The 23361-nt window shown below is 41.4% G+C and overlaps 1 protein-coding gene across 2 annotated transcripts in view; it reads left to right on the top strand.

Moving 5' to 3' along the window:
* filip1l (filamin A interacting protein 1-like) overlaps positions 1–23361 on the top strand; it is a 63783-nt gene that overhangs the window by 22139 nt on the left and 18283 nt on the right. For both annotated transcript variants that reach the window (XM_023420302.2, XM_023420300.2), the window contains exons 2-4: positions 201–522; positions 1326–1499; positions 1604–1782. In XM_023420302.2, the coding sequence (XP_023276070.1) occupies positions 211–522; positions 1326–1499; positions 1604–1782 (665 nt within the window). In that variant the 5' untranslated portion in view covers positions 201–210. The remainder of the gene's footprint in view (positions 1–200; positions 523–1325; positions 1500–1603; positions 1783–23361) is intronic.

Genomic DNA, 23361 nt, shown 5'->3' with positions numbered 1-23361 from the left:
AAGTCAAGGTCATGGATTCAAATGTGGCACATTATGGATTCTGCTCGCTGTTTCTTTGGGACTTAATGCAAAGATAAATAATGCAAGAAACACAAAGACACTTAGATAGACACACACGCAAGACACATGGTGCATATCTGCGAGCAGGATTTGAAAAAAAACAAACATCCTTATCCTCTCATCTTCCGTTCATTCAACAGGTAGAAGAACATGCGATCCCGCAGCAACAGTCTGGAGGACATAACCAAGGCCAAGCCAGTGCAGCAGCAGGCCGACACACGCAAGCGATCTGCAGAGCGAGAGGAGCCCTCAGGAAGGGCCGAGCGCCGCAGCCGACACCGTGAGCCGCCGGATGACACCGGCACTATTCAGAGGAATAACAAGACGGCCAAGAACGGCACCGGTGCCAGTGGGAGTGGTAGCGCCAGTGGTGCTACAAAGGGCGGTCGGCGGGAGAAGGGCAGGGACCTTTCCCGAGATGACCTCGTCTTTCTACTGAGCTTGCTGGAGGGAGAGCTGCAGGTAATCTAAACTGTAGCGATGGCGCAAAAGCATGAGCAAACTTGGACTTAGCCCTGGGAACATTGAGCCAGTAGAGCAGCAGACAGGCCTGCAGACATGGCACCGACCCCAGTCGGACATAGAGTCAGACACGGTGACTCAGTCGACAGTGGGCACTCAAGATGGACTAAAATGTGTTAATGGACAGCTAACAGCTGAGGAGACTTCCTGTGATTCTGGATCCAGGAATCCCCTGGCAGTGTTGTATGATATCAACAAGGGCAAAGGCAACAAGGCCTTACTGCTGAAGTTAGAGGGGCTAGATAGAGGACAAGGAAACAACAGAGCATAGACGGAAGTATCTATTCCATAGCACTGAACTTTGTTCTTTTGCAGATAATATACCAAGCTACAGAAGAGAAATTAAATTAAGAAAGTGTCTCAAACTTTAAAACGATGGTTCCCAACAGCCCCTCAATTTGCCCCTTACTCAAATGGGATATCTTCAATAAACTGTTCGATAGTTTTCCATCACTCTGTCTTTTTTGCAGTAGATTTGGTCATACCTTTGGATTTGCAGAAGTACCTCCTTGGGAGCACATACCCCTGGTTGAGAGCCACTTCTGCACAGTAATAAATGGTGAAGTGAATAAAAAGAAAATTGCACCTTCCTGAGGCAAATCTTGATAGTATGTAAAGAAGTCTGATGGAGAGAATTACTTGCTGCCACCTGGATCTATTTTTCAACCCAGTGGAGGTTTTCAAACTGACAATTTACAGTTCACAAATTTGAGTCTAACTAAATTCTCTCTCTCATACTGCAGGCCAGAGATGAGGTGATCACCGTGCTGAGGGCAGAGAAAATCGACCTGGCCCTGCTGGAGGCCAAATATGGTTTTGTCACACCACAGAAGGTCCTACAGGCTCTGCAGAGAGACACCATCCAGGGCAAGTCTGACGACCTCCAGGAGGACATTTATGAGAAGCCCATGGTCGAGGTAACGCCAAACCTTTAGCCTAAAATACCCTCAATGCATGTGACTGACTAACACAGCAGTCCAAATGTGACAGAGGGTTTGGTTTCTCTGTCCTCCATCCACAGCTGGATAAGTTAGTGGAGAAGCAGAGGGAGACACACCGGCGGATGCTGGAGCAGCTGTTGATGGTGGAACAGTCGCACAAACAGGCCCTGTACAAGCTGGAGGACGAGAAGAGGAACCACGGAGAGTTCATGAAGAAAAGCGACGAGTTCACCAACCTGCTGGAGCAGGAGCGCGAGAGGTCAGTGTATGTGTGAACACGAGAGCTCAGGCGGTCACTGAGGAAAGATGCCAGGCTTCCATTACAAGAAAAAACATAATCACAATCGTTACTTCAGCCCTGCGGTGTGTAAATGTATTTGTGTTGGTTCCTGGGAGAGAATTGGTGACATATGATTTGAAAGCAATTATGGAAAATCTCATTTTGGTTGGAGGGGAGAACTGACACTTTCTAGACTCTAATGTCTAATTTAAATGCTAATTTTGGATGCCCTTCTGCTACATTAAAAGAAAATTGCATCTGCCAACATCCTGTTGCTTATAAGACAGAGTCAATGAGCTCTGGAAATTAGGGTGTCAATGAGTATTAGGCTGTTGATTCCAGTTTTTCAAAGCTGTATTTGCCTCCTAACCCAAACAGCTTTTGCATCAGACGTAAATAGTAAAAGTAACAGAACTACAACAGACCAACCACAGTGACGTGCACTGCATGCTCCATTAAGAGCCGAGAGGCAGAACAGTAAAAGCACAACTACGTCAAGTGACATTCAAGTGACAACACCGCACGCTTTAAAGTCCACACATGAATTCAGCCGCTAAGTACAGTATCAAACTGAACCCAAAAATGACAGCTGATGCAGCTTTCTTATTTTAGCACGATCTGTCATCTCTAATTGCCTCACTGTCCCTGCGGTGGGGGTGTCTTTATGAGTCAATGTCAGCATGTTCTTCAGAGTTAGAGGGCCTCTTGAGCCATGTCAGCAGACGGAGTGGAAGTAGTGCGATCAAATTTTTCTCTTTTCCCATGACCTTGTGTTGTGCAGGATAAGAATAGTGGCCACGGAATAATGCTGAGACTTGAGTGCCTTGCTCAAGAGTAGTTTGTCAGCTAGTAAAAGAACGGGCCAACTCTGCCACCCAGCGCTGCCAGCTTCTACGTGTCTTAATAAACCTATGTAATGTTAGCATTAAATCAAAGTGTTCATCAGGATTACGTGGGAAAATCCACCCTAAGGAATTCCATTATTGTTTTTCCCATGACCGAGAGTAGGTCCTTTACTTTTATTATCACCCTTTATTGAACCACTCTGCACAAACCTGGAGCAACCCAAGAGTTTTTTCTGGAGATGATCCAGTGACCGAGAGTCGGAGGCAAGACTTTGTCGACAGATAATTTAGGTCTGAGCTTAAATACACAAGTAAGCTTTACATTTACAGCTCTGCTTTATGGTAGCACTGCGGATATTTGAAGTGAAAAACCATATCCCTGGAAAACTATCATATAGCTACAATAAGTCTGCATTTCAGTGCCAGTGAAAGTCAGAGGCAGCAGCTAATAATGAAGGACACTTGATGATCAGGTGTTTCATAATGTGCTATTACGTGGTAATTCTCTGAAATGTCCATATTCATAAAAATTTATTACCACTGCTTGAATTTTGAACTGCTTGCACTTTTCATTACTCTGTCCTGTCCACTGACCTAAGACCACAAACTGCTTTTTAGCCATGCTAGCAACATTTACTGTATAGCATTTAGCTCAAAGCATTGCTGCGCATGGCTGTGGCCCCCTTTCTGTACTACAACAGGAATCCTGAACACTTATACTATCACGTACTATGAAATATAACCATGCATGATTCATTTAGGAGCCCTGATAACAGACTAAAGCCTGCTGCGTCTCTTCATGCAGCAAATTGCACACACATCTCATCACAGCTGTAATTCCATCTGTGTCATGTTATGAGGCATTATACTGTAAATGTGCCGGATTATGAGACATTACAACCATTTTAGATTACTGTACAGGCATGTTGCAGACGTCTTAACGCCCCTAATGTTGAAACCGTGATCCATAAAACGCTGTAATGCGAGATGAACCTGTGTTGAATTATTTGGAAGTGCTGTTTAACATTGCCAGCCGAGACAGAGGCCCACTGATTTCTTCTGTAAATGTCACATAGAGAGCATTACTGGGCAGTGCTCTGTTTACTGTTTCCTCAGCAATATCACATATCACACACTCACACACCCAGAGGGTATGTGCACTAACCCAGGAACTCAACTACAACACACACAGACACTCACGTCCATAAAAACACACACACACACACACACACACACACACACACGTGCACCCTCAGCAATTAATTTCATAAAAAGGACACACAGCTGGAGGTCGGCCCCCTGACCTATTTGGGACAATCACATCATAGCACTTTAGCCGTAGCAGAGTGTTTGAGTTGGACCAGAGGCCTGTGTGACGACGGTCTGCGCTTTGTCACCGAGCATGTCAGGAAGAACAGGCTGCCATGAAAAATAGGCCTACGTCCAGGGTCGAGCTAATTACCGCGTGAGAAAAGGCCAAAGATTTATACGACTGAGAGGAGAACAAAAAAAAAAAAAAAAAAACTAGCCCAATGGCTCTGAGAAGCATCAATCACACTGCATGTTCAACGAGATGCCAGATTACCATGGAAATAGTTGATGAGGGTGTATTTTTTCAGTCTTGGTTTCGCCGGTGGACTTCAGCGTCAGTGCGTGTACATAGCAGCGAGTAAAAATGTGTGGGGTGGTGTTCAACATCTGCTGTTGTCATCTGTCCTCAGTGGCTGGACGCAGCCTTGTTTATGTAGCTGAGAGCTCTGTTACAGTCGTGGATGTGAGCGAGTGTGAAGTTATTAGGTAAACGTGTGTGTTCGGAGGTGTCCTCTTACCTCATTCCCTCCCTGAGTTGTTTGTCCAGAGAATCCTCATATGAGACATTATATTTTTCAGTGACACCACACAGATAATTATGAGTTATACTATATGGAGCTGCTGTAAATGTACATGTGCGGGCTCAGCTCCTTTTGGGTTCATAGATGAGGAACAACACAGTGTCCATATCTTAAACTGAACAATAAGTGTCACACCCTGGTTGTAAAGATCATGTAAAAGTAGTTTTTGCTGGATATCTATTATAACTTTGTCAACAGCAACATCTTGTACAGACCTGAGTGTCAGGCAAGCTGATTGGTCTATAGATTATGTGTGGGACTATTTCTTGGCTGGATGCAGTGGCTTCCTGTGAGGTTGTCAGGAACCAGCTGACACTTCAGGAACTCACTGCACCCGGCCAAAAATAACACATAGTCTGTGTTAAGTTTTAACACTTAACATACAAACTGTGCAAGTTAAGGTGTTAATTATTTAGATTTTTATTTAGTTGTGCTGCTAGGAGGATTTTGTTCCCAGGTCTCAACCAACACTGTTGTGAGTAAAGTACTGATAGACTCAAATAAACCAGAGTTATCCAGCAGTCAATAAAAGTGGGGATGTACTCTGTACTGTTAAAACATCCGGTGCTGATCACAGGAAAGTTTTAACAAGAGACAGAGAAGATATATTTCTGTCATATAACAGTCCACTGACCGTCTAAAGATGTTGAGGTAGACGTGTCATCGAGACTGCCTCAAGCAGGGAGAAACAGAGAATCCCTGAGGAGCTTGAGTAAACGACATTTTAGTCCTTTGCCCAAGAACAAAACCCAGAGTTTGTTCAGCAGCTTCCGTTCTGTTCTGCACTGTTTCCAAAACATTATTACAGAGGGCTAGAAAAACGGCAAACTCCAAAAAGTTTCGACTTCTAAGAGAAAAGCCACTTATCACTTGTTTGAGGAGAGCTGAAACAGCTCTCTGTGTTTTGAGAGCGGCTTCACATGTACGGTAAGAGAGGCACCACGTTGCAACCAGGCCTGACTCTCGTTAATCCGTTGTTGTGTGATGCATGTTAGCTGAATGTAATCATTTCCATTTACTGGGCCCTGGAAAGCAGCAAGTAGTGATTGCATACTATAACGCGCAACGCCAGTTTCTCTCTCTCAATGCACACACACTCCTGCGCTACACGTTTATAAAGTCCTCATCTCCTGCTGCTTTTTATTATTTTGATCTTTTTTTGTAGCAGGAAGCCTCTGACTGCTGACTGACCTCCTCCCTGGAAGTCCTAAAAAGCATGGGCAGGGGGTTGGGGATGAACCTGGCTCCCCTCTGATTAATTGTCGATCGAGCAGCCGTCCGTGAGTGATGACCTCATTGCGCGCCGGGTACTGCAGGAGCAGCAGGGGTGTGAGAGCGAGAGCGGCATCCTAACCATCAACAGATGTTACTTTAAACATGACTTCAGCTCACAGATACACACACACACACACACACACACACACACACACACACACACACACACTGCATACGGCCACGCCACGGCAGGCCTTTTCCCTGCCTTTGTTGTTTTGTAAGGAACTGAAGGGCAGGGAGCGAATTTTATGGCCATCTGTATCCTTTGGTTTCATGCATAGCGTAAAAAAAAAAACAAACCTAAATCCGAGCTCACATTTGGAACATACTGTTAGAATATATGATGCACTGAACCCAGTATGCAAATACGAACCACAAGTCAAACCTTACAATTCATCCGTCTATGTTTACCATTTAAAGCTACACCAGGCGACTTCACATGCTGACATCTCCAGATGACAGAAACCAGCCTGAAACACAACCTTCTGAATACCTAGGACTCTTATGACGTAATGTCATGTTTACCAAGCCAGCTGGTCTGGGATCACTTTATACCAAAGGGAAAAGAAAGGCAAAATGTCTAGTGTTACAGAGTCCAGGTTTTTGTTGGATGAAATTCTCACTTGCTGCTGTTTAGTTGGGTTTTTCATTATGTTTTTAATATTCTAATGTTTCTTTTTGTGGGTGATCAAGCGTACGTACCTGGTGCCAGAGTTTAATTTGGCAGATACTCATCACAAACGCTGCCGCAAAATCATAAAGAGAAAAACCGCATTACTAAAGGTGAAAAGTGCTCTGAATTAGATAGTTATGACCACTGACTAAAACATACAGGTTCACATTTCATTTTCAAGTCCGTCTTAATACAAAACTCTGATTTGGAGAGCCTGTTATACAGGCTCGCTTAAAACAACACAAACTGCAACTTACACCAGATGATGTTTATTTTTCTTTGACTTTTCTGTAACTTTTGCTTTATTCTTGTGAAACATTTGATCATTTCACCGATTCACGCCTTAAAGTCTTTCAAATGAGAAGAAAAATCTCTTCTCGCCGGATTGGTTGGTATCAGTATATGTTGATCCATAAATATCAATGAACTGAAGTACAAAAATGCCAAAGATATATTTGTGGTACTTTGTTTATCTTTTCGGGAAAAATGTAAATATTAGCTGGGATATCTTTGCAGGATTTTTTAAACTCAAATATTGCTATTGCTATCAACATAAAGAATGAAGCATTAGTCCAGTTATAGTCCATAAGCCAAAATGGCTACAACTGTTTCAGCAAAAATCAAACACTGAGCAACCTGTACCAAAGTGGTAGTTAGGGCAGATTTGGACATTTTGTATTCACTGCTCGATCTGAAACTGGGTAATAAACAGTACTGCAGAAATGATCCTGACTCACACTATTTACACGTGTGCACTTCCAATGAAACTGATAATTCTGTATTCTATTAGTCACTATTCTTGCACAACGCATGTAGGCCTTTACGAGGAAGTTCAACTGTTGTGAGTTTGCAATGGAAACAAAGCTGTGTGAGGGGAAAACAGCTCGCAGACAATAAGCAAAAAGTGTGCGTGTGTAACAGTGTGTTGATGTATTTTCCTGGCACAGTAAGTGATAATCACTGTAAGCTGAGCTTTTTAATACAGATAAAAAGCACAGTAGCTGCAAACGTGACACCACATGACCTTCCTCCTGCTTTTAATGATTTGCAGGACGCGCAGTATATGTTCATGCCATCTGGTTGACTTAACTGCAGCGGTGGTGACATCACTCATGTGGATCTGATCGAGAACATTCTTCAGCGGTGCCCTCATCATCGCTGAGATCCTTATTATCCAGACCTGCCCTGTTCTTTGAAACAGAACACAGCAGTTTTGATTTTTTTTTTACGATCTGGGATTTTTGGGTTATTAATGATCACTGTTCCTGCCTCTGCAAGTTCACCTGAGAGGCAGGCTGTGAACTTTGCAGGAAAAAAAAAAAAAAAAAAAAATTAGTTAGACAGTGCTTGGTACAAATGACTGCATGTTCTAGGAAGTTTTCAAGCAGCTGCTGCGCTGTATATACACATATTCCACTGCATGCATGAGCAGGATCTGTCTGCACCTATGCGTTGTTAAGATACTATCAGTACTCCTACAACTGAAATCTGTCTCATTCATCAACTGTAGCTGACATGTGATGGCTGAGCTCTTAGCGGAGGTTGTTACGTCTTTCCTGACTCCGAGGACACCTGTGTTCATCCCAAAAATGTTTCAGCCTCGTGCATATTACACATTCCTGTTCAAAGCCAGATGGAGCTTTTGATGTGATAAATGAGAACATGAGATATGCGATAACAGAAGTTATCTGGTCAGCTTTAAACTATGACATATTCTAGACCTTCTGGAAAAAAAGCATCTTGTTTATGATATGCTGGTACTGGGAAGAACACATCTGTAGAATGTTTTTTGAAGCTCCGTGTCAAACATTTCCTTTTAAGGGAGGGAAAGCTATTCCTCAAACTGACTACTGGACAGTATATGACGTTAGTCAAATATTTGCAGTTGTACTCTTTGAAGCCCCACCAGTGAGCCCCCATGTTGAGGTCAGGAATCACACAAATACGACACATTCAGCGACACCCTCTAAACACACATATGACACGCAGCCACCTCTTTGCTGTCTTTCAAAACACATTCTGCCTCGTCTCCAAATACGTCACCACATTGCTGGGCTTCATTTCCTCGAAAATCAAGAGCTAATGGGTTAAGCTTGAGAGTTCTCAGCACTTCGCTTGGTTAAACTTTATGGGATGTCTCCTAGTTTGGGCGACAAATCTACAACTAAATACTGAATTTATGGATGAATTAAATCCAGACAGAGAAGAGCAATACAGAAGGAAAGAAGACTGAGAAGACACTGCAGTACAACGATTAATGTGATGGTTGCTGATGTCTTGGTGTCATGTTTGGCCTTTATGAGTTCATAACATTGGGTTCCAAGAGCTTCGTATCATTTAGTCCTAATTTCTAAGTCATAAAAGAGGATATGAATTATTCTAATCAGTACTCAGTGGTGGAAAGTAACTAAGAGCATTTACTCCACTACTTACTTATAGGTTTGAGTAGGCTACTTCCATGTAATATTATATAAATAAATATCTCCATCTCAACCAGCCACAACATTACAATTCTACTTGCACATTATTGCATCAGTAATAAAAATCCATGATTAAAATATATAATTATATAACATTCACAAAATAAATTTTATTTCCTTATGAAGAACTGAATCTCTGATGTTGCCTGTCATTTAAAAATATCTTGTGATCAGACACAGCCATGTGATGTAAAACAGCTTCAACCTGACATCACAAGGAGTCAAAAAATAAGTTTTAGGGTATGTTAAGTTACGATAGACAAATATGGATGAGAAACTAAAAAATAGAGGCGAGTCAATACCCTGCTGCATTTGTTTTCCTGCTTGACACACCACCTTCGTTTGTGTATCTAGATGCTCGTCACTATCACTCCCACATCGTAGGAAAATCTGAGCGGCTACTGACCTAATTTGGGCTGGTCAGCCAAAACTCCCTTTTTTTGTTTTGGCCAGATAATGAACAGATTGCTCCACAGTCTCCTCAACCTTAGGCTCATTTGTCTGAATCTACTGTAACGAGGTTGATGGTATTAAGACAAGGGAACATACCCTCCTTTGCTTTCACTTAACCTTAAAAGCTGTTGAGTTGCACAACTTTATCTGTAAACTGCAGCATACTGACTTTTTCCGTAGAGTGATTTATTTGGATAATAATGTTTTGCTCAGTCGAAGATCAATTTTAAGAGTGAAGAATTATTTGCTGATAATAAAACTTGCAAATGAGATTTATTTGTGGCGTGTAGGGCTTTTTTATTATACTTTAAAGTAAAGCAGACCCTGCATTTTCCTTATTTTGTCTCAATTAATGTGGAGAAAACTGACAGGGCCTTCATGTTTTCTCAACTCTGCCCTGCATGGAGTTACACTGAAGTGTAAAAACACAGAATGTGTATGATCAGAGAGGTTAATGCCGCTTGATTCTTCTGAGATTCTGAAAATAAGTGAAGGCGCCATTTGGTGAAAGGTGAAAGAAGTGAGCTCATGCTGTAGGTTTGCGTTGTGGATCCGTGTTCTGGCCGGGAAAAAAAGGCTCAGCAGCGGACGTGGACTGGTGTGCCCTTGAGCAAAGCGTTTCCTTCTGATATAACTATAACGAACAAGCTATCAAGTGGCTTGTTTTGTCCTAGTTTACACAGTGCTGGGTGAACGAAGCAATTCCTGGTCATGCTTCCTGATTAGCGAACTGTCAGTGTTTGCTTTTGTTTTATCTCAGTCAAAAGATGAAGGTTATCTTTGAAAGCGTAGACACAAGGTGCATCAACACATTTTCCTCCAGATGCTGTGACCAGCTCCGCAGCGCAGATGTGCAGGTACCCGTCTATAGTGTTAGGAGACAGAAGCCAGTAACAAAAAACAGACACCCGTCACACACAAAAGCGTATTTTCATGTGTACACTCTCACCTTAGAGTGTGTGCGAGACTGTCAAAATATTGCTCCACTACATCTGTAAACAGGGTGGTAATTAGGCCCAGAGAGTCGTCACTGCATGGCGTAATGTGATTACATCTCCCTGACAGAATGCAGCGATTAGACCTCACCAACCACAAGGACGTAAGACTCTATTGCTTGTACTTTTCCAACCTTTTTTAGACTTTCTATAAAAGGAGAAGAATCAACCCAAAAATAGAAATTACAAGTGGTAAGCCATTTCTGTAGTTCAGGTAGTGAATTGTGTAACTTCTTTAGAGCTGCTTAACTGACGATATAGTTGCTGTTTTGTATGTGAAACAGAAATATCTATCTTTTCTATTTCAGTCTTATCGATGATTTTGTAAGACAACTTTTGAAAAAGTCAAATAAGTCTAAAAATAAGTCTGTTTCTTTACAAACTAAGGATCAATTTCTGCAAATAAACTGTAAAAAAAAAAAGTTGTTTTTCTAATCCCTATTTATGAGACTATTTAATTTTAGAGTGTATTTTTCCTTTAGAGGGGTAAAAGCCTGACAGTGAATACCTAAGGGTTTATGTATGGGGTTGGACAAGGTTAACAGACTTAATGGCGGCGATGCAAAGTTTGTTCTTCAATCAAGTTGTGAGAAAACTGGCACCATTAGTGGCATAAAATTAAGCAGTGGGTGACGTAGTGTTTTGTAACGGTTAGATGGAACCCAAATATGAAATATAGGGTTTCCAGTAAAATATACTGGGCAGCAGTGTTATTAGAGCAGTCTGACAACCTATTTGTAAATGTCTAAGAGGGTTAAAAAAAAAAAAAGCGGAACAGAGCAGGAACAATTGAATGGTCAACTGAACAGAGCTTGACAAATGATTATGGTGACTGGGAATCTGTGGGAGTGATGTATGAGCTAATCTTCTATTTGTGAAAGGAAATAGCACCAAGGGCGGAGGGCGGGGGTCAAGCGGGAAAAATGCAACTAATGTAGAGTTAGCATGACATTTCTACGCTTGCTGTGAACCGTGCATGGCCTCTGCCGGCGCTGGAGACAGCGAATGATGGCGACACTCAAATTGCTTCAGGCAACAGAGAAAATCCAAAGAAATACATGCAAACTTGACACTGTAGAGGATACATTAACCCACCAGCAAGGGCTAGTCTCTCCGATTTACCTTCTTCTCACATTTGTTCTAGCAGACACCTTCTTGAGTTACAGCTTGGCAGAACATGGCGAAGGGAAGCCATTTCTCGCTCCCGTCCTGTCAGACTGGAAGGAAGCGACAGCGAGAAACTCGCACATTACGTCCTCATAGCTGGCAGCTGCGGTGTCTAAACAATGAGCCTGTGCCCGTGCCGCCGGCCAAGTCACAGTCGAGATAGTGAGTGAAATATGGAGGGAGGAAAGCGCCTGCCTGGATCTGCCAACTCTAATGTCTCATTGTGGTGAATGGGCTCTGTGGACGTGCCCATGATGTATTGTGCAAACAGGGAAAGTGAAACAGCGTGGCTCTTCTGCACGCCACTTTGTTTTGTTTTTAGCAAAGACAAGGTTACTGCTGTTCTGTGGTGGATCATTAACATGATGGAAATGTAAGATATGATGTTTCTGTATCAGCCCCAATCTTGCATATAGGCAGTAGCACACTATATTGTAGACGTAAGCAGGTACAGAACATGGACCATATATAAGAGTTAATTATGTCAACACTATAACTTCTCCGCTGAAGCATCCATAACTCGGTCATGAATGATAACATATCATATAATATAGCTATAATAATATTTAATGATATACAGTACACACTAAGAAAACCTTATAGTGAGCTACTAAACATTTAACTGATAACATGTTTGTGCAAATCGTTCACAGGCAAGTTTAAAAACTACAAAATGAGAAAGAAAATGACTGACTAATAACTCCAGGTCCACTGTATAGAGGTTGAGAGTTGGCAGGAAGAGTAAAGAAGCATTTATGAATAACAGAAATAGTTCAAGATTTATTGAACTTATGATACATCTTTAATTAATAAATATAGTAAACAAATATACTTCATAATTGTTGTTATATTGTTTGTCATTCTTTAACTCTATACAGCAGTTACACATGCTTCAAATGAGAAGTTATAACTGTTGACAAATATGTTAATTAACATGTGTTAATGTGTTCTCTGGCACCACATGACAGTGCGTTAGAAACAAATATTCCTTGCTAATATACTGCTAATAAACACTAAGGGTTAGTATTTGACATTGGTCTGGCACACACTGAAAGCAGAACTATTATTTTTGCTGATAACTGGTCATTGATATCACTTTAAAGGCAAAATGAAGCGCACTACACCTAAATGCCACACTACAGCATGCCTTCATCATTACTTTAGATATAGTGTAGGAGTAAGAATTAGCTAGAGTAAAGTTAAAAACTGAAGAAAAAAAAAAAAGTTGTGGTAATTGCCAAAACGATTGGAGATGAGTCTACTGAGGATGTTCTTGTCAACACATCCCATGATCTCATATCCTGTTTCAGCTCGTGGGAGGAAGAGCCAGTTTAGCCAGGCCTTAGGAAACCAAACTCCTCCTGTGGGACCGCATTTGGCAATTTCGGTTATCTTTTATTTCCCCATTCTCTTACAGTATACAAATGTTTGTCTAAAACTCCTCCATCTCATTTGGAGAAGTTCGAATGTCAGTGGCGTGCAGTGTCACTCATCTTGATGAGGGACACCATGCTGCGGAAACAGAGCAGCAAATAACAGCATCCTGTCAAGCGGTAGCAGGGTTAGTGATTTATACCACAGTTGTTGCTTTCACTTTACACCACTAAGTCAAATCTGCACTCAAACTTCTATTCATTTCTATTTATCATATATACTGTTAATTTATTGGTATTTTTATGAAAAGAATTTCAGCAAGGAAATTGTCCAAAATGTTGAACTCTCCCTTTGTATTGTGGCTTTGACACAAGGTATAATCAGAAAAACTATGAGGCGTGTGTCACAAAAGGCTGCAGACCAAGCAGAGTTTTCTCCGTAGAAGTAGCTGACAAGTATAAGAAACTAGATATGTCAGGTAAATATTTTGTCATCCATCAAACAAATCCTCCTTCTCGAGTCCTTGTGTCTGCAGCCACTGTCGGGATTTTATGAGATTTGTGTAAAATTGAAAATAGCTCTTGTAACTTTCTCAGGGTGTTAGGAAGCAACTAATTTGGAGGTGGTAACTTCTAATTACAGATGTTTATAAGGAACAGGGTTCAATTTACTTTTCCTTGACGAACATGGTCAGACAGAGACCAAAAAACAAAGCTAATGTTTTTGGTTACTTGCTACTTGTGACTACAGCTCTTCCTTTACGGCGGAGGGAGTTGGATTTTCTTGTATTCAGTAATCTTACAATCTTGAACATTTATCAACTTAAAGGAATTTAAAGATGTTGGGTTTCATACATTGCAGATCCCTGTATAAGAAAATAAGAAGTGAATTTGTGGTTATTGTGGGAGAAAATCTCAAGGCTGAAAGTTTGGTCTCCAGAAGGACATGTCGAGACTGAGGTGGTCGGGTGTCAAGCTGTGATATGGAAACCAAAATTTAAAACTTTGGGGATTGACTGTTTGGCGGGGAACAATAGAGAGCTGTCAGAGGGACCACCCCGTCCCACTGCATCCTGGCCTTTGACAGGGCTCTAATGAAACCAAGAAATAGAAGCCACGGTTGGGTTTTAAATTCCCTCCTCCCAGATCCGACGCAAGGTGCTGGAGATGATTGATGAGAACGTTTTCCTGCAGGGTTATGAGACCGGAGGAAAACTGGCACTGGTCTGTTTCAGGGTTGAGATATGAGAGTAAACATTATCTTTTCCGACACACCTTTCCCCACAATAATAATTACTGTTTTCATACATATTTCAAGGAAATTAATAAAAGTTAATTATTACGTATCTGTGAGTAATGTGCGGAGAAATATCTTTTTAGAAAAGAATTTGGAAGAAATGTTCAACAGTTTAATCTTTTACAAGCCCACCAAGTCTCTGCAAAAACACTGCAGAAATGTAATTTAACTCTCAATAAGATGCATGACTTAACAGAAAACCAAATTCTGTCTTTTTATGGCAGGAGACGAGACCAGTGCCAAGCTAATTAATACTCCAGTACAAAAAGCCTGATGGCTCCTTTGGTTAATAATTTATATTCATGGGCCGCCAAGTGTGTAGTGGAATACACTGTCTGAGCTGTAGTGTCATAACAGCAAAACAAACAACATCCACCTTCCTCCGCCCTAAACTCTGAACTGCAATTTTCCTAGAAGTCGTTTCCAGAGTGAAACAGTCTTTTTGATGTGAGCCCAAAACCTCAATTACACTGTATTTTTCCAAGATTAAATTATGCAGTCAATTTAGTTTTACTCAAAAATCTCCTATCCTGACGTCGTGTTGACCTGGTGAGGAGCCGGTGAGCCATAAACGGCTGGCAGTTAGTTTGATACCCTTGTAACACTGAAGGATAAAGACATCCGGGAGATAATATTTTGATGGGGCTGCAGCAGGATTTAAGATGGCCTGCGCGCTTCACCATAAAAGATTAGAGTGATGAAATCACACTTTTGTCAAAGTCCAGGGGCTGATATCTCAGGACAAATGTTTTTGGGCTCGAAACTGAGCAAATCCTCCTGGCAGTGACAGAGGTGGAGAAGGGTGGGTGGGTGGGTGGTATGACTAAAGGGTGGAAAAATGGTTTAAAGGGTCTATCCAGTTTCAGGAGCCTCTCAAGGCTTAGTGAAGTGGAAGGAAGAGGAAGTATCCATGTCAGCAAGGAGACAAGTAAGGTTGGACACTAGACCCATATGAGGCTCCAGCAAGGAGCTGAGTGTGACATAAAATGTTTCATACTTGTGTTCTGGTTTCTCTGGTACAGTCAGCTGAGTATTAACAAAAGTTCTTATCCGAGTCCCACAGAAAGACACTTAGATTTTGTTTTACAGAATCCCTGTGCCAAAGCAGAGAATATCAGTGAACCGTCTCCCCTTATATCACCTATAATCTGTTTAAAAGCATCCAACAATTTAAGAAGGGTTCTTCCAGTTACAGTTTAAGCATGCCAAGGAGGAGGCACGGTATCTGTGGTTTGGACAAAGAGCAAACACAAGAGAGAATAAATGCTATGCCTGAATCTCTCTAATTTAATGTAAGTATAGCATGAGCTCATTCCAAAGGCACACTCTTTTTTTTTTTTTTTTTTTTTTTTTCAAACAAAGAAAATTATGAGCTCACATTTCGACAAGCCGTATATTACAGCCAGACTTACGCTCAACCCAAAATAACATAAAAATCTGATTTAGCAGCTATTCTTTTGCCCTTGGAGCCATTTCACAGGGATTGCACTGCATCCAAATTTTAATATTACATTTTAAATGGAAGCCTTTCTCTTGCTAGGAAGGGTAAAATCAAATGCATTTTAAGGATCAAACAAAAAACTTAGTCCCAGTTAAGCAGAACTGCTGAGCGGCCAACAGTCTGAAACTGCTGTTGCATTAGAAATGCATGCATAAAGAAATGGAGTTTTGCATTGTCAGAAAAATAATTAGACCTGCATAGTATTTGCAAAACATTCCAATCTGAGAGCAACTTTCAAATTGAATAGAAAATCACCAGTAAAAATGTAGGAAACAGGGTGCATGTGATTTATGTGTTGTTTCATCCAGTAAAGGTTGTAACGATGATATAAAAGCTGTTTGCGTTTGCTTTTATTAATCTGTATACATTAACAGGAAACAAGTATTCTTTGGAAATTGTTAAACTCACTGTCAATGTTTCAAAACACAGGGGGAAAAAAAGAAGACAGAAGTGTACGTAAAGATCCAGGCAACTACGCCAACAGATGTTTTTACATTTTTTTTTAAATATCTTGTAAAACCTCTCAAGACTAGGCACCCTGCCAGAGCTAATTGCACTAAAAGAAAAGAAAATCACCATCAATCCTCATCATCACTGGAAGTCAGTGGACAAAGCTAAAACTCATAACCCTCAGTGCTAAAATTCCTCTCTGGATTCCCTCCAGATGTGAGCCATCTGTTGTGTTCAGTCACTGAGGTGAGACTAGTCGTGTCTATCCAGACGGTGACATCACCCAGAAGAGAGGCGGGCTAATGTCCAACATTCAGTCCTCTCATTAATAACACTGCTGATCCAAGCCTTTCAGGCAGCCCCTCCACATGCACTAAGGTATCCCACTGGTGCACTTCATCAACATTATAAGTATTTCTGCCACGGGAAGCCTAACGCAACCAAGAGACCTGAAAACACCACCAATACCCTGTACCACGGTGTCCCTAACATGCGCCTTTTTCTCCACTTCCCTCAGAGGTTTCAAATTTTATGGACTGGCGTGGCAAGAAGTCACGGTTAAAACAGCCACGAAAGTGTGCAAATCTGACCCGTTTAATCCAGGCTGCAGGAGAAAAGCTGACCGGAAGAACATTTGGAAAAGATATCCGTTTACTGGCTTCAGTACAAACATACTGAGATAGATTTTCTCCATTTGCCATGCTGAGCCTCTTACTAATTTACAGCACCAACCTTTGAGATTTTCACAATATTTTGCAGTTAATCACTTGAGGTACATTGTTGTCGAACTCAAATTTGTATTTTTTAAAACATTTTTTAAAGAGGATAAAACAATTTGGGAACACATTTGTAAAGCTTCAAGTCTCTATCAACTTCTCGGGATGCGCTACTGACTGGAGCACGTTATAGATCAGTAATGCCTATGACTACTGATACGTGAATTGTATTTATTTACAAGTGGGAAAGATAATTATAGTAATTCCTATATGACATGACTGCAGCATGATGTGCCTGGCTTTCTAATGTTAACACGGATTACCATAAAACGTTACTTTTCTGTAATTTCAAATCCAATGTATTACCTGTAAATGAATTTGAATTGTAAATTGAATTTACAATTAAAGATACACGGCATAGAAAGTAGCTATTTAGTTTGCTGTATGTTAAACCTCAAACATCATCTATAAGGGATAAAGTCAAGATGTTTGCATCACCTAAATTACATGCATTCCTCTCGATGGCAGTCATTTTGTGCATTGACTAAATAACACAGGAGACAATGGGATGACACACTGCCAAGTTAAACATGTCCTTTAAGGGATAAAAATGTAGCATCGACAAATACAGATGTGGGGATGACATACAACAATCCATGAGAAACTGAAGCGATGATGTGGCAGGTAAGTGCTGTGAGCCTCAATCTGCTTTTCCTCACTTCAATTCAGAGTCAGAGACAATTTGAGGCCAGTTGCCAAATAATTGTTATAATGAAAGCTTGAACAGGAAGTGAGCAGACAATAGAAAGAACTTGTGTCCAGGATCCCAAAACCGCCGCCCAGCCGGGGTCTCATCCCGTCTGAGCACTCAGGGAGCAGAGTCAGACACACACTCGCAGACTCAGTCCATCACAGCTCTGTCTCGCTAAAGTAAATTCAAGCGTCACACCCCACATCCCGAATCACTATCATTTACATTCCTCTCGAACACAAAGAGGTGAGCAGCGAGTGGGAGGATCCAGGGTGAGCAAGCAGCTGGCCGGTTGTGATGGAAATGGTGAGAGAAGAGCAGGAAGATAAGATGAGGGAGAGGAAGAGAAAGGAGGAAGAGAGAGAGAGGGGAAGACAAGAAAGGGAAGGACAGGGACAGAAAGAGACAAAGAGAAGAAAAGAAAGGGAGGAACAAGGCTTCTAATAAAACATGTAAAGGAAGTTGTTACAATAGGCAGTGGTTGCTGAACGGTCACAGTACTGGAAAGGTCACATTTAACAACACTAGCACTGTTGTCAATGACATTTTTGTCTATTTTTCTTTCATCAAGGTGGTATCTGATGAATAAAGCGTGGCGTCCTTCTGGATTTTTCTGTATACATACATTGTAATACATCACTCTCCTACAGTATGTCTTTATTTGTTGTAGTCTGATAACATTTCTAATGTAACAGATCACCTGTCATTGCTTCTAATCACGCTAATCCCCTCACATGTGAGCCATTATTCCTGAAAAATGATGTGTCATCTGAGGTCCTGCTCTTCTATAGTACTGAACAGAGCCAAAGCGTTATGAAAGGGTTCGGATAAATGACGAATGAGGACATCTGGTGAGCTCTGACAGGGGTGTGTCATCTACAGAGAGAGACTGTGGAGGCACAAACAGAGAGAGAAAGAACAGACGGACTTACAGAGATGGTGGATGGAAGATAGAGGGATCAGGAGGAGAAGTTATTACAGAAACACACAGAGAAGAGATAGGAAGATAGAAAAATCTAAAGCCTCTCGTTTTAGATACATAAAGCTCCAGCTATGTATGAGTTATGCCATGAATTAGTAAAAATAGATACAGGGAACACACATTCCTTTACACACTGATTACATTGACATGAGTACTCGGTAGAGTTACAGTTATTTGGATTAGATGAGGACACAAATGTGATTTTATGCTGCATTCATTTGAGATGGAAATTTCCATCTGAACCAGAAACTAGTAACTGTTGAGGTTTTGCCTTCAGCAGAATGTTTTATGCCAAGATGGCAGTTCAACAGTCTTTTAATGTTAATGTTTTTATCGTGTATGACCATATTTATGTGCAACACCACAGCAGCGTATTTCTGCTCAGCTCTGACAATAGTTCCAGATGAGTTTTAAACCAGCTTTGTAGAACCCAAAACTCCAGATTTATGACAAATCATTGACAATCTTGTCTGAATAACTCGGCTAGCCACGTGCAACAGTGGCACAACAGGATACAAACAATAAAGATGGAGAACACTGTTCTGCCAGCTGAACACCTACATAGATAGAAATTCACACACGGCATGATGGTGATTACTACCTAAATGCCAAAAGTGTGTTTTCATGTCTGTTACGTAAACCTCCTCTTTGCCTAAATTGTTGCTCTGCAGCTCATTGACACCCTCCTCTGATCCTCATGCATCACAGCCTTTGGATGTGTCCCCTTAAACAGGCCAGTGCTGAAATAGCAATGTGATGACACCCCGATCAGTGGAGTGGAGTTTTTCCATTAATGCAGTTGTGAAAGGATGACCAGATTAAGAAACTCATTTCCTGTGTTTAAAGATGCTGGACATTGTTTGTAGATAAGTCAGAGAATGAGTAAATGAGCTGGATATCTAAGTAGGAGTTGGATACACAGTGCTGATGGCAGAATTCCCTCTCTTGCTGTAGGTCTAACAGAAGTTTGTTTGTCCTAACTGTTCTCTAAATGTGTGTTGGAAAGCGTAGGTGGTTAAACTCAAAACTATATTAGCTCAGAGAGATGCTACATGCGTGTCCTTAAAACCCTGCTCCATACGCTGGTGGTCACACTGTAATTTTTCTAGGCTGAACCAGCACTTAGAATTGTACGCTCCTTCTTAAACACAGACTCGGCACTGAAAGCTTTGAAGTGCAGTTATCTTAAACCGTGTAAATACACCCTTTGTTTTGGTGCAGGCTGAGGGGCTGATTAGGACAGAGGTGAGGCTGGGGTGTGGATGTTGCCCCTGGGAAGGCAAACATTAAGAGATTAGGTGGCGGTTGAGCTTAGTGAAGTGCCAGCTTCATCCTATTTATTAATCACTTTGCAAAACCATGTAGAGGCAGGAGCATCACGAGATGTGAAACTACAGCTTTTATGGCTCAAAAAAAAAAAAAGATTAACAGGAAGATCTATAAGCGCACAGGCGGGAAAAATGGCAGTGAGCATTTCAGGCCTTCGGACGTGATGGTTTGAGAAATCTCCAGCTCCTTGAAATCTGATTAGAGAGCAGCTTTTGTACACATCCACTGTCTTGAGATTAATACTAATCCATCAGGAAACCATCAAAGAGTCTCTGGAGGAAGATCCACCCTGCTCACCTGACAGCTGCACAGATTAGTGTGTTTTTGTACACCTCCGTTCTTCCTGAGTGAACTTTGAGTGACGTTACGAGATCCTGTGTTCTATTGTGTAGCTATTGTCATTGTTAGAGTGGGGTGTGAAGTCTAATGGCAGTCTATGCAAACGTTACCCAACGCAACATCGGCAGTTCCAGGATCACTAACATAAACTCATCCAACATATCTAACAATCCGATTTTATATAATTTATAGAGTTAAATAATATACAGTTTGAGCCAACACACACACACACACACACACACACACACACACACACATCTGGAACATAGTGGTGGTGTTGATGACAGCTGCTGCTGAGACAGATGGAGTGAATGAGGTGTCTCAGGGATGATAATTTCACGTCAGTTGTTGCTCATTTCTATTTTCCAACCGTGTCTCCCAGAAACTTCATTTATACAGTAATGAATTGTTTTCTCACTTATGTTGCAGTGACAAACTCGAACCAAACAAAAGCACTTTGGTAGAGGTTAGTAAAGCGTGTCATTTCAGTTAAATGTTAATAAACAGGCCAAATCTCACGTCGCTGCAGATTTTTCTGTATTAAACCAGACCAGGCTCCTTCCCTCACCTTAACCTGGACTAATGAACTGACCAGATACATTAATCAACAACATTTCCTCATTATGTTAATAGAAAACATAAGCTGGTCAGCATTATATTTCCTGTACATTAGTTGCATATGAAGGGAATTTCTCAAAGAGATCGCTGCATTTTCATGTTTTTCTAAAGCTCCTGCTCTGAAATGGTCCTTCACCACATGTGACCACCTCTGTGTCTGAAGTCTACGATACATTATGTAAAGCCAGCTGGTGCCAAGCTCTTGCCGTACAGTACATGTAATGGCTGGTGGTTGAAGTGTGGCCTTGGGGCTTTGAAATCTACCACATTTGTGCAAACAGTGATCGCAACATCCTCCTTAAGTGTTTGCGATTTAAATCCAAGTCCACAGGGCTGGAGGGGTAATGATTATCAGCTGTACCAATTGTGGGCAGCAGACACACGCCTGCTTTGTCGACTTTGCACACGCACATACACACACACCCTGATACTTCTGCGCACCTCTCTTAATTTCTCATTCCCAGTGTGACTCTTTGTTAGACAATAGCTGTTGTGAGCCTGTAAATTACAGCTTGTCTGCCTGGTCCAGCCCTTCAATCTGAAGCCGCATGATTGATTCACGCCCATAATCTTATATCACTCTATGGCGGGATGACGTGTTTCATTGGTTATGCGGTTGGGTACAGACAACTATTTGTTCTTATCACTGGAGCTGATGAAGAAAAAACAAAAGATTACTCTCTCAAGAACTAAGAAAAATGAGCTGTCCTGTACCTTTACCACGCCGAAACAGTTTGGATGAGTAAGGTTGCGCTCATCTGTTGTTAATGGTTTCATATATATATTTTTTGTAATTACATGAAAACAGCTGAACACAGACAAAAATCTCGAGATGTAAGTGAAAAAAGTGAACAAATCTGTGGGTGTCTTAAGGATTCATGAGACTGTGAAATCTTATGTAAGAGTAAAAGTGAGTAATGGAGACAGGTACAGACGCTGAGACTCAACAGAAAAGAAACATCTTTTTGTAGTCAAATATTAATAATGGTAGTTGACTGATCTGTAAAATCTCCTCTGAAAAACGTAAGTTTGACCTATTTCAAGAGAAAAGTTGATATGTCATATTCTAAGTCAGAAAATAACAGTCTTTTTAACATTAGCATCAAATTTCAGTGAAGGAAAATCTAAAAACTACTGCGAGTGAAGAATCTGGAGAAGAAAAATAACCCAATAAAAAACATTTTACGCTTTTAGTGCTACAAAACTCCAAGGTTACGCCTGGCAGAGAGAGGGGGTGAAAGGTCAAGGGCACGTACACACACCTTGTGACATGGGGTGCATTGACTAAAACGACAAAAGCTAGAATAAAAGGTTGAGTTGTATAAAGAACGGAAAAGAAAATGAGAGAATGTAAGTTAAATAGGGAAAACACAAACACAGATGAGTCAAGTCCACCTTTAACAGGCAATTACAACTATTTGGACTCTACAACATGTCATTGCAACAATAAGCAAAAGGTCTTCAGCCAGAGAATGGCCATAAAATCTGAATTTGGCCATAAAAGGCCAGCAAATGTCCACATGAGAGTTTTTAGCCTGGCAATCAAAATCATGTTCCATTTTAACAGCGGAGCTCATGCTGAGGCCCAGGCCGAGATCAGAAACAAGACACGGACAGAAAAAAACAGAGGTGGTGGATAAAGACAGAGAAAGACTGAAGGAGAGAGAGAAAGACATGAGAGGGGGACAGGGGATAAAAGAAAAACAAACAGAAAGAGGAACATGGAGACAAAGTCACGAGTGGATTAAAAGAGAGACAGAGCAAGAGATAGACTTGGAGAGGGAGAGGAGGGAAGGAGACATATGGATTTGATTACAAGGCGATGATGTCATGCATGTATGTCAGGTAATCAGCCCCTGGGCTGTGCGTATCGCACAAGCATGTGCGTGTCAGTGCCGAGTGTAAGGGGGCAAGACCGGGCCTCGTCTGTGGCGGATGCAGGGAGACAGTTTGTCTGATGTGCAACAGAAATCACACTCTGCAGAGGGTGAGTGTGTGTCTTCATCTCTGACTGTCTGGTTCTGCAGCCTGCAGACAGTTGATCAGATCATTAACTCACACATTTAGCTATTGGGCACAGACATGCATTCACTCCTGTAGCTCTCACACAGGTAGCAACACTTCTTCCACTCTGCGATGTCTCTCGCTTCCAGCTGGTTTGGACATTAATGGTTTTCAAGATTCATGCCTCAAATGAGGTACCAGCCAGCACGCACATGCACACACACACACACACACACAACTACAAACTCTAACATGTGTCTTTGCCTGGACGCATTCTTAACACTTTAATGTGCTCATATGACAGCTGTACTGTAGTGGGAAGTATCAGAAATCAGGGATATCCCATATCATGTGTTCACTCACATATCCTTAACAGTAGAAGTCAAGTCTTTACGCGAGGATTAAGACCTTGTATTGG

The sequence above is a fragment of the Seriola lalandi genome, unplaced genomic scaffold (genome assembly GCF_002814215.2).
Source record: "Seriola lalandi dorsalis isolate HSWRI2012SDOR001 ecotype SW California unplaced genomic scaffold, Sedor1 jcf7180002054630, whole genome shotgun sequence".
Classification (NCBI taxonomy): domain Eukaryota; kingdom Metazoa; phylum Chordata; class Actinopteri; order Carangiformes; family Carangidae; genus Seriola; species Seriola lalandi.
This window is presented reverse-complemented; position numbering and strand designations above follow the sequence as displayed.